At 42.0% G+C, this 12,643-nt stretch overlaps 1 protein-coding gene across 6 annotated transcripts in view; it reads right to left on the bottom strand.

Annotated features, from left to right (window-relative positions):
- Window positions 1-12,643, bottom strand: part of RAD51 (RAD51 recombinase) — a 140,370-nt gene that overhangs the window by 23,370 nt on the left and 104,357 nt on the right. For all 6 annotated transcript variants that reach the window (XM_029598567.1, XM_029598564.1, XM_029598568.1 and 3 more), the window contains one exon: window positions 7,851-7,964. In XM_029598567.1, the coding sequence (XP_029454427.1) occupies window positions 7,851-7,964 (114 nt within the window). The remainder of the gene's footprint in view (window positions 1-7,850; window positions 7,965-12,643) is intronic.

Below are 12,643 nucleotides of genomic sequence, written 5' to 3'. Positions count from 1 at the left end.
CCTCAGGGGGTGAGACTGGTTCCGGCCTTTGTCCTGGGGTGGGGTACCCCATTGAGAAGCCTGGTGAAGATGTCTGAGGTGACTGGTCCCCAGAAGGAGGAGAAGGGGAAGGTGGTGCAGGTGCAGGTCCCGGACTGGGGCTGTCCTGAGGAGATATTGGAGTCCTTGTGGTGCTTCTGGCAGGAGTCCACCTTGAGTCGCTACTGTTGCCAAGAATTGTGATAAAATCAAAGAAATTTGTGACATCGCCTGCGAGGCCAATGCTTCTTGAGGTGGTATGTCAGGTAAAAGTGCCGCACCCCGTGGTGGAGCTTGCAGTGGCAGAGTGGGTTGTTCCATCCCTGAGATTGGGGTTATAGGGACTGTTGATGACTTTGCCCTCTTGCATAAAGGCTCGTCAGGGCCGGATGCTGGAGATGCAGAGGATGCTGGAGATGCGTCTGGGGCAGAAGATGAAGGATCTTCATCCACAATTAAGAGAGGAGACTGTTCTTTTTGCCTCTTGTAGCCAGATATGTGCTTCTTTGGTGGTTTAAAAGGCTTTTGCGTCGATGGAGTCGATGGCATAAGGTAGTGATGGTACGTTGGAGCTGATGTGCTTCGATGCTTTGAAGTTTTATGTCCATGCTTCGAGCCCAAAGCATGGCTTCCCTTACCAGCACCTGATAAATCGATGGTGTGTCGGAGCCTAGAAGCCAGTCGACGCTCAGTCGCCGATGTAGTCTTCGACGCAGCAGGTGCGTCAACCACACCGTGTGTTGGCACCGATGGCAACTTCTTCGCGGTCGACAGACGAAGTAGGAGGCCCCACCGAAGCAGCCCATGGACGCACTGATGCTTTCTAAGCACAGGGAGGTCCCAGGGAGGATCAAGCAGACTCCTCTGAGGGGGCATAAGATCCCGACGCAGCCTCCTTTAATTGTTGAATTCTGGCTGCCCGTTGTCTCTGTGCTCTTGGGAACATGCGTCCGCAGTCCCTGCAGTTAGCCTGGTAGTGGTTTGGACCCAGGCAAATGAAGCAGAGGGTATGCCTGTTTGTAACAGACATTTTCCCGCACTGACAGAATTTGAAGCCTGGATGAGGCATTTCCTGTTCTTCGATGACAACAAATTTGAAGAAAGTAGTTAAGCCTAACTACAGTAATGAGGCAGTGAGAAAAAAAACCTTTTTTTTTTCACAGAAAAACTGTGTGAGGAGACAGAGAGCTCCGCATGCTGTTAGACTCGCGGGAAAAAATGGACTGAGGAGACTGAAGAAAGCGGGAGAGATGCCAAGCAGGCACACACTACAGCAAGACTCAGAATTTTGCTTTGAGAGCTCTGCCACCTACAAGACCGGAGGACATCCCCAGAAGGCATGGCTAATTCATGCTGCTCATCTACAGGGGGGGGGGGGGGGAAGAAAGAACCATAGGTGAAGACAGACAAAAGAAAAGAAGGAACAAAAGGAAAGAAGGGAGCTAGACATGCACTGTATGCAAATATGAAAAAAGGGCAAGAAATTGAAGGAGAGAGACAAAAAGATATGAGATGCAGAAGAAAACAGAGAAATGGGATACAATAAGAAAGAAGCAGAAGTCAAGAATGGAAAAACTAAAAGAAAAAACTCATGCTAAGCAAAAGAGAAGACCAATGAGAAATTGAACAATGAAGAAAATTAAACTAGAATTTTAGAAAAATATTGGTGTCTATGCAGTAATGCTACGTTATTAACCAACATTTTTTACCAAGACAATTTCTAATTTGATCCTCAACATTTCAAAAATTTCACCTAAAATTTGCTCTCACTAGGACACGGACTTGAACATTTTTTGAAATGAATTTTGCATAGGCACAAAATGTCATAACATAATACCATACTGGGTAAGACCAAGCCCAGCATCCTGTTTCCGTGAAGAGAGAAAAGTTCAAAGCGGTATAGTGAAATTGAAAGGTGGAAATGATCAATGCGTGGAGAGAGACTAAGAAATGGCAGATATATTAAACGAATACTTCAGTTCTGTATTCACTAAAGACGACCCTGGAGAAGGACCATCTCTACACAACAAGAAACTGGAAGGAAGTGGAATAGACGAAAACCCTTTTACAGTAGAAAATGTATGGGAAGAGCTAAAGAATCTGAAAGTGGACAAAGCCATGGGACCTGATGGGATTCATCCAAGGATACTGAGGGAGCTCAGAGATGTGCTGGCGGGTCCGCTGTGTGACCTGTTCAATAGATCCCTAGAAACGGGAGTGGTGCCGAGTGATTGGAGAAGAGCGGTGTTGGTCCCGCTTCACAAGAGTGGGAACAGAGAGGAGGCTGGTAACTACAGACCGGTTAGCCTCACTTCGGTGGTGGGAAAAGTAATGGAGTCACTGTTGAAAGTGAGAATAGTGAACTATCTACAGTCCGGAGAATTACTGGACCTGAGGCAGCATGGATTCACCAGGGGAAGATCCTGTCAGACAAATCCGATTGACTTTTTTGACTGGGTAACCAAGGAATTGGATCAAGGAAGAGCGCTCGATGTCATCTACTTAGATTTCAGCAAAGCTTTTGATACTGTTCCGCATAGGAGACTGGTGAATAAAACGAGAAGCTTAGGAGTGAGTGCAGATTTGGTGACCTGGATTGCAAACTGGTTGACGGACAGAAGACAATGTGTGATGGTAAATGGAACTTTCTCTGAAGAGAGAGCGGTTTTAAGTGGTGTACCGCAAGGATCGATGTTGGGACCAGTCCTGTTCAATATCTTTGTGAGTGACATTGCGGACGGGATAGAAGGTAAGATTTGTCTTTTTGCGGACGACACTAAGATCTGCAACAGAGTGGACACGCCGGAAGGAATGGAGAGAATGAGACGGGATTTAAGGAAACTGGAAGAGTGGTCGAAGATATGGCAGCTGAGATTCAATGCTAAGAAGTGCAAAGTCATGCATATGGGGAGTGGAAATCCAAATGAACTGTATTCGATGGGGGGGGGGGGGGGGGGGGGGAGAAGGCTGATGTGCACGGAGCAGGAGAGAGACCTTGGGGTTATAGTGTCTAATGATATGAAGTCTGCAAAACAATGCGACAAGGCGATAGCAAAAGCAAGAAGAATGCTGGGCTGCATAGAGAGAGGAATATAGAGTAAGAAAAGGGAAGTGATTATCCCCTTGTACAGGTCCTTGGTGAGGCCTCACCTGGAGTACTGTGTTCAGTTCTGGAGACCATATCTACAACGAGACAGAGACAAGATTGAAGCGGTACAGAGAAGGGTGACCAGAAAGGTGGAGGGTCTTCATCGGATGTCATACGAGGAGAGATTGAAGAATCTAAATATGTACACCCTGGAGGAAAGGAGGAGCAGGGATGATATGATTCAGACTTTCAGATACTTGAAAAACTTTAACGATCCAAAGACAACGACAAACCTTTTCCGTCAGAAAAAAATCAGCAGAACCAGAGGTCACGAGCTGAGGCTCCAAGGAGGAAGACTAAGAACCAATGTCAGGAAGACTAAGAACCAATGTCAGGAAGTATTTCTTCACGGAGAGAGTGGTGGATGCCTGGAATGCCCTTCCGGAGGAAGTGGTGAAGTTCAAAACTGTGAAGGACTTCAAAGGGGCGTGGGATAAACACTGTGGATCCATCAGGTCTAGAGGACGCGTATAAAGAGGAGGCAGCAAAACACTGCACGGAGCGGCAGTAGCCACAGAGGCATTCACGGAGCGGGATGCCAGTGGCCAGTGATTGGTGTTCCACCTTCACGGAACGGAAGGATGGAGGGCTGCCATCTCCAAATTAAAAAAAAACCAAAACAAAACAAACAGGGATGGGTTCATGGGCTATAAGTATTACCAATTATTAGGCTTATTCAATTATCAATTATTAGGCTTTTCAATATTTGATGATAGTTAATGTGTCTTTCAAGGCATACTTCACTTTCAATGCATATCCAGCATAGCTCCCTGCTTCAACGGCAGGGGAGAAGAAAAATTAATACTTCACGCATATCCAGCATTGCTCTCTGCTTCAACGACAGAGAGCTATGCTGCCGCTTACCCAACTAATCAAACTTAATATTTCACTTGGAAGCAGCTCCATCACTGCTCTCTACATTAATGGTGGGGGTGAAAGGGAAATAGAACCTAAGGTTACTAAGAGACAAGAGAAACAGATAAGTATGAGAAAAAAGAAGTGTGAAGCTTGCTAGGCAGACTGGATGGACCGATTGGTCTTCTTCTGCCGTCATTTCTATGTTTCTGTTTCCAACAGTGGCCAATCCAGGATATAAGAACCTGGCAAGTACCCAAAAATTAAGTTTATCCTATGCTACTGATACTAGTAATTGCAGTGGTTAATTTCTAAGTCAACTTGATTAATAGCAGGAAATGGGACGACTTCTCCAAACCTTATTTAAACACAGCTACACTAACTGCACTAACCACATCCCCTGGCAACAAATTCCAAAGTTTAATGGTGCGTTGCGTGAAAAAACTTTATCTGATTAGTTTTAAATGTGCTACATGCTAACTTCATGGAGTGTCCCCTAGTCCTTCTATTATCCGAAAGAATAAATAACAGATTCACATTTACCCGTTCTAAACCTCTCATGATTTTAAACACCTCTATCACATCCCCCCTCAGCCATCTCTTCTTCAAGCTGAACAGTCCTAACCTCTTTAAGTCTTTCCTCATAGGGGAGCTGCTCCATCCCTTGTATCATTTTGGTCACCCTTCTCTGTACCTTCTCCATCGCAACTATATCTTTTTTGAGACGCGGCAACCAGAATTGTACACAATATTCAAGGTGCAGTCTCACCATGGAACGATGCATTTTCCGTTTATTCACCAGGCCTTTTCTAATAATTCCTAACATTGTTTGCTTTTTTGACTGCGCAGCACACTGAACCGATGATTTCAATGTATTATCCACTATGACACCTAGATCTCTTTCCTGGGTGGTAGCTCCTAATATGGAACCTAACATCGTGTAACCATAGCATTGGTTATTTTTCCCTATATGCATCACCTTGCACTTATTCACATTAAATTTCATCTGCCATTTGGATGACCAATTTTCCAGTCTCACAAGGTCCTCCTGTAATTTATCACAATCTACCTGTGATTTAACTACTCTGAATAATTTTGTAGCTGCAAATTTGATTACCTCACTCGTCATATTCCTTTCCAGATCATTTATAAATATATTGAAAAGCACAGGTCTCAGTACAGATCCCTGAGGCACTCCACTGCCTACCCCCACCTCCACTGAGAAAATTGTCCATTTAATCCTATTCTATTTCCTGTCTTTTAACCAGTTTGTAATCCACGAAAGGACATTGCCACTTATCCCATGGCTTTTTACTTTTTCTAGAAGCCTCTCATGAGGGACTTTGTCAAATGCCTTCTGAAAATCCAAATACATTACATCTACTGGCTCATCTTTATCTACATGTTTATTAACTCCTTCAAAAAAGTGAAGCAGATTTGTGAGGCAAGACTTGCCTTGGATAAAGCCATGCTGACTTTGTTCCATTAAACCATGTCTTTCTATATGTTCTGTGATTTTGATCTTAGAACACTTTCCACTATTTTTCCTGGCACTGAAGTCAGGCTAACTGCTCTGTAGTTTCCCAGATTGCCTCTGGAGCCCTTTTTAAATATTGGGGTTACATTAGCCACCCTCCAGTCTTCAGTACAATGGATGATTGGATACAAATGTTTACTAATAGATCTGAAATTTCATTTTTTAGTTCCTTTAGAACCCTGGGGTGTATACCATCCTGTCCAGGTGATTTACTACCTTCAGTTTATCAATCAGGTCTACATCTTTTAGGTTCACCGTGATTTGGTTCAGTCCATCTGAATCATTACCCATGAAAACCTTCTCTGGAACGGGTATCTCCCCAACATCCTCTTCAGTAAACACTGAAGCAAAGAAATTGTTTAATCTTTCTGTGATGGCCTTATCTTCTCTAAGTGCCCCTTTAACACCTTGATCATCTAACGGTCCAACTGACTCCTCACAGGCTTTCTGCTTCGGATATATTTTAAAAAGTTTTTACTGTTAGTTTTTGCCTCCGCGGCCAACTTCTTTTCAAATTCTCTCTTAGCCTGTCTTATCAATGTCTTACATTTAACTTGCCAATGCTTATGCTTTGCCTTCCTTCCACCTTTCTTAATGTGTGGAATACATCTGGACTGTGCTTCTAGGATGGTATTTTTTTTTTTTTTTTTTTTTTTTTTTTAACAATGTCCATGCCTCTTGCACACTTTTTACCTTTGTAGCTGCTTTCAGTTTTTTTCTAACATTTTTCTCATTTTATCAAAGTTTCCCTTTTGAAAGTTTAGCATTAGATTTTCTTACCGTCCCCCTTCCAGTCATTAATTAAAATTTGATCATATTATGATCACTATTTCCAAGCGGCCCCACCACCATTACCTCTCTCACCAAATCCTGTGCTCTACTGAGAATTAGATCTAAAATTGTTCCCTCTCTCGACTGTTCCTGAACCAATTGCTCCATAAAACTGTCATTTATTCCAACCAGGAACTTTATCTCTCTAGCATGTCCCAATGATACAATTACCCAGTCAATATTGTAATAATAGGAGATTTCAATTACCTATACACTACCAATTTGGTTAGCTTCCCTAATTTCTCTTAGCATTTCACTCTGTCTCACCATCTTGGGTTTGAGGATGTGATGATAAAAAATTCTTTGACTGCTGGATTGTGGGGTTTATTCCGCTTCAGTTAAGTGATAATGATTGGTCTGGTTAATGAATAGGGATATAAATAGCCCCCTTTGTATTGAAATGTCTATGCAGTATGTACGTAGAAATCTTGATTGACATAATTTCCGGTATCAGGGTGAGTAACTGTTGGAGCTCGAGCTTAGATCAGTAAAGTTGTGCGTTATGGTTTGGAATTGAAATGTGTATATTTTGTGTGTTACAGAAGACGTGATGCTTTTAAGGCGAGGGAATAAACATAAAAAGGAGAAAACGTTGTGAAAATGTAAATGTGGATTTGGGGATCGCATTGGAAACGATTGAGTAGATGAAAGAGTACCGCCTATTTAAAATAGACGGTGAGTTTTAATTTATATAGGTTAAGGTGTGTTAGGTAATGTAATAGAAGTGGGCAGCTACTTACTATCTGTTTTTTGATTTTGTAGGACTGGTTGAGAGACGAGTCTTTGAAACAGTATAAATAAATGAAGAGTCATGTGGATATTAGTAGATACAATTTTCCCTGAGTAAGCCCTTACATGAGAGGGCGAAACAGAGAATTCTTTGTCGGAGAACAGCAGAGGATGTTGAGAAGATTTAGGAGAATATTGAGAACGTGGAGGACAACGAGAAAGTTTGGGAAGACACTTAGTGGGAGTTGTAATATTTGGACTTTATGACAGCTGATAGAAAATATAAAATACATGACAATTTATAGTACTTGTTTGAACAATATTGTACATTGAATTCATTTGGTATAAGAAATAAGACTTATGTGATGATTTAGAGGAAGATCTATATGTTTTTGACATTTTCAATGTATTTTTAATGTATGTGAATGGGGGGTGGTGAGTGTGATAGATAGCTTTAAATATGAATACATAGAATTTTGCATTTTGTTTATTAATAAATAACACTGAATAGTGCATATTTAAATGATTATTTTAATCTCTGTGGGTGGATATTAAATTCTGTGAATTAGCAGGCTACAAATTTGTTAAAATGTTTGACTAGCACCTACACGTGATCAACAGGAAGTAATTTCTTTCTCGTGTTTAAATAAAATTGACAGCACTGGATAATTATGCTCCTTTGATTGTTCTACAAAAAAAACCCAAAAGCTTTAAACTAGGCATAATTCTTACCTGGATTCAGTCATCATGGCAGATGCCTGATAGAGAAGCTGGGTCTGATGATCTGTATTAAATGCTCGAGCACATGCCACATTATCCAGAACATCACTGCCTGATAAACCATACCTGGGGACAGGAGAGTCAGGAAGGGTTGTTTAGACATTTTTTCTATTTTCTGTTTCAGTGTTTCTATGCCAGACTAATGTAGACATACAATGTAATCTACAGCATTGATAGGTGAATAGCATAGTCAGTTTAAATAGTGAACAAACAATACCACCGTTATACTTCTAGGATTCCTCAATGCAAAATCTACAAACTGCAAAGCCCACACATCCCAGATCTAACTGAAGAATAGAAACTGCACATCATATGCCTCACAGAGATCTGGATAGATCGCCTTCTCACAACTATGCCCATCAGGATACCAAATACATCACACACCATGGTGGTGGTGTTTCTATCATCTCTATCACTCCCTTGCCATCGAACTAATTGCAAACAAATAAAATGTCAAATTGGACTGCCTTATATTGAAATTCCAAAATGAGGGACTTGAACTTGCCCTATTCTACCATCCTCAAAGTAATCATTTTGACTCATTTATTAAACTATCTGAATTCATGTTTGACCTAGCCACCATTACATACAAATGTCTTGGCCAAGGTGATCAATTACCATATTGAGGTCTCCCCTAAAGGCAACACAATCGGTTTTCAACACAAAATGGAAGACCTTGGTCTTGCTCAACTAGTCACAGTTCCTACCCACAAGGCAGGTCACACTCTTGATCTGATATTACATTTCACTCCTCCAGCGTAAACATAGATCCTAACGCAGTAATCGTAGGCCCTTTCTCTTGGTCAGACCATTATCTAGTATGGGCCCACCTTTCCTATGTCAAATTAAACTCTCCAACACCAGTACACAAACCCCCCCACTACCAGAAACTGGTCCTTTGGCACACCTAACAAGCTATATGAGCTCAATATATCAGATATCCCCACTGCTATTCAGCCAGCAGATCTCCTAGTACAACAATGGAATGAATAATTTACAACAGACATCAAGATGCTAGCCTCCCTCAAATTCAATCCCACCAGACCACCCAGGAACTCTCCCTGGTTCCATGAAGGTCTCCTCCTATTTAAAACAATCCAGTCAGCTTGATTACAAATGGCAAAAACAAAGAACAGAAGCCATCCTACTCACCTGCTAAGAACACACAAAGTTGTCACTCGACAAGCAAAAGAGTACAATACCAAACAATCAGAGCTATCAAAAAAAAAAAAAAAGTCACCCAACAAAACTTTTTCAACAGGTCCAGAAACTCACCAAGCCTAAAACCCTGATTCCTACCATCACTACTGATGGACCCACACACCTGAGGACTTTGAATTTTTTTCATGAAGAATTCAGCAAATGATGTGCTCCTCCTTTCATACCCTTCCTTCTTCCCCTACTAAGTCTAAATGACATATGTTCCTCTAACACCCAATCTCAGATACTCCTCCCACAAATTTACCAAGAGAAAACCAACCCTTTCCAGATAGCATCCCATTCTTCAAACACAGGACTTTTTCCTCCAAAGCAGTAGAAAAAAATCCCCAAATGATCAGGTGATTTACTTCTCCACTGGACTCAATTCCTCCTAAATACATATCTTAGAACCAAATCTTGCCTCCAGTTAGCCACCGGATTAAACACTCTAACTCAAGGCACTTCCCCTCCCCCCTACCAAGGAAACCAGGCTCTAACCCAAAAATAGTCTAACGTCCAGTATCCAGTTTACCCCCCTTTTTTTTTTTTTTTTAAACCGAAACTAGTAGAAAAAATGGTCTATTTCTTCCTGGACTTTCTAGAAGGAAATACCCTCCTACATCCTTGCTCATCTGGATTCTGAAAAAACAGAACAGAATCTGTTCTACTTGCCATAGCCAAAAATATTCATCAAAAAATGCTAAGGCATCTATGTTCTCCTAGTCCTACTAGATCTGTCCACTGCCTTTGACATAGTCAATAATGAGCACCTGATACAATGATTAAAGATCACATGAATTAAAGCCATAGCCTTCAAGTGGTTTGAATCAGTGCTGGAAAACCAATCTAAAGCCCATCTCATGCTGATTTATAACAGTTTTCTCTGTATACAGTGGGATAAAAATCAGCCACATACGTTGGTAATGTCAACTCAGTGGCTTCTGAACAGAAAAGCTGCCTGCTACGTGAGTCACCTCAGACTTTACCACAAGCTATTCATCTCTAAGGGGAGGTGAGAAGGATTATGTAGCTGATTTATCCTGCTGTCTATGGAGAACACCTGTTACAAATTATCAACTTAGCTTTCTTTTTGGATAAGCAGGATAAAGTCAGCCAAATAAGTGGGGACTTCTCAGCTGAGGATTGCATTTGATTAGCTTGTTACCCAAATTTATTTTAGTTTGTCTTGATTTATTGTTTATCTTACAATAAATTTACAAAATAAAGTTTACAGATACATACTTCTATATATTATGTTTCAATTAAAAAAAGCAAGTTTGCTTACCGTAAATGGTGTTTCCGTAGACAGCAAGATGAATTAGCCATGCTGTCTTGGGACAGTCAGTCTTGCGTCGGAGGCGGGGCTTCCCAAAACTGATACAGAGCTTTTCTCTGTGCGGCTGCGTGAGTGTTCCCACGCAGAAACAGCTTCTCCTCAGTCTGTGTTGTAGCAGTTAGAAATATGCAAGGTTGTCCAGGGAGGTGGGTGGGTCAGCATGACTAATTTATCCTGCTATCTACGGAAACACTGTTTACGGTAAGCAAACTCGCTTTTTCCCCGTCTATAGCAGGGCTGAATTAGCCATGCTGTCTTGGAAGTCCCAAGCTCCCTTGTCACGCTAAAAAAGTGTTGTCACCTTTTTTTTTTTTTTTTGCATGACATGTTGAGTGGACAGCAGAGGTAGATTTTATTTTATTTTTTAAAATCAAGGTGTCCAATACCGCTTGTCCCAGCTTAGCATCCTGGGACGTCTGTTGGTCCAAGCAGTAGTGAGATGTAAACGTATGCAGAGATGACCAGGTTGCTGCTTTACAAATGTCAGTAGGTGAAACGTGACTTAAGTGTGCTATGGACATAGAAATTGCCCGAAGTTGATGTGCATGTGGTTTCACAGGTAGTGTTTTTTGTCTTTTGTTGTAACAAAACTGAATGCACTGAGCAATCCAGCTAGAAATTGTTCGTTTTGCAATTGGTAGGTCAGGAGCATTTGGGGTAAAGGATAAGAACAGCTGAGATGGTCTTGAGTTTACGTGTGTTCTAGTCTTATAATATGCCAGCGCTCTTTTGCAGTCCAGAGTGTGGAGTAATTTTTCTCTCTCATTACTATGTGGCCTTGGGAAGAAGGTAGGGAGTTCAATAGATTGGTTGATATGAAATGGTGAAACCACCTTCGGGAGGAAGGAAGGATGAGTTCGTAGGACTGCTTTGTGGTGAAAGAACTGTAGGTAAGGTTTGTAATGCACCAATGCTTGAAGTTCACTTACTCGTCGTGCAGAAGTTACTGCAACAAGGAATACTACTTTCCATGTGAGGTATTTCATATGTGCTGAATCTAGAGGTTCAAATGGTGAAAGCACTAGTTGTTCAAGAACTACATTGAGGTTCCAGGCTATTGGCGGCTTAGAAATTGGAGGTCGCAGATGGTAGAGACCTCTGATGAATCTGGAAACCATCGGATGTTGTGAGATTGGTTGACCTTGAAGAGGCCTAGGGTAGGCTGCAATGGCGCTAAGGTGTACTCGCACTAAGGTAGTTGCTAATCCTGATGAATGCAATGAGAATAGATAATCTAAGAGATTCGTAGGAGCACAATGAAAAGGATCATGGTGATTGGTAGAACACCATGATTCATAATGTTTCCATTTATATTGGTATGCTTTCCTGGTAGGTTTTCTGGCTGCTAAAAGAACTGTTTGGATATGTTCCGAGATTCCTTGCTCTCTGAATAGTTCCCGTTCAATCTCCACGCTGTCAAGTGGAGGGAGTCTTGCATTGGGTGAAGGAGAGTTTCTTGGTCTTGGGATAGTAGTCCTTCCCTGTTGCCCAAGGAGATGGATGTGTCAATCGAGAGACAAAGGAGGTAAGAATACCATGGTTGTCTCAGCCACGCCAGGGCGATGAGGATAAAATCCACCGCCTCTGTAATGCATGTCTGTAGTGTGCGAGTTATTAGTGGAATGGGAGGGAAGGCGTACATTAGACTTCCCGTCCACGGGAGTAAGAAGGCGTCTTGAGCCACTCTGAGATGACTAGGAAACAGGGAGCAGAAATGAGGTACCTTTCTGTTGCTTTCTGTGGCAAAGAGGTCTACGGATGGTGTTCCCCGATGGGAAAAAATTTTGTTGGCTACCTTCTGGTCTAGAGCCCATTCGTGAGGGTGAAATATTAGACTCAACCGGTCTGCTCTCGTGTTGGCTATGCCGGGGAGATAGTTTGCTTGCAAGAGTATTGAGTGTTGAGATGCCCAGTCCAATATGAGAAGGGCTTCTCTGCAGGGAATCCATGAACTTGACCCTCCTTGTTTGTTTATATAAAACATGGGTACTTGATTGTCTGTGTAAATCATTTCTCGTTTGCCCTGTAATTACGTCCGAAAGGTCTGCAGGGCATAACAGATTGCTCTGAGTTCGAGGAGATTGATTTGATAAGCAGCCTCTCGAGGGGGTCCATAGTCCTTGTGTTTCTAGTTGATTGAGGTGTACTCCCCATCCCTTGTGAGAAGCATCTGTTAGGACAATATTGTGAGGTGGTGTTGAAAACCGTG

This window comes from Rhinatrema bivittatum, chromosome 4, assembly GCF_901001135.1.
Source record: "Rhinatrema bivittatum chromosome 4, aRhiBiv1.1, whole genome shotgun sequence".
NCBI lineage: Eukaryota > Metazoa > Chordata > Amphibia > Gymnophiona > Rhinatrematidae > Rhinatrema > Rhinatrema bivittatum.
The sequence above is the reverse complement of the archived record's forward strand: the minus strand, read 5'-3'. Positions and strand labels throughout refer to the sequence as shown.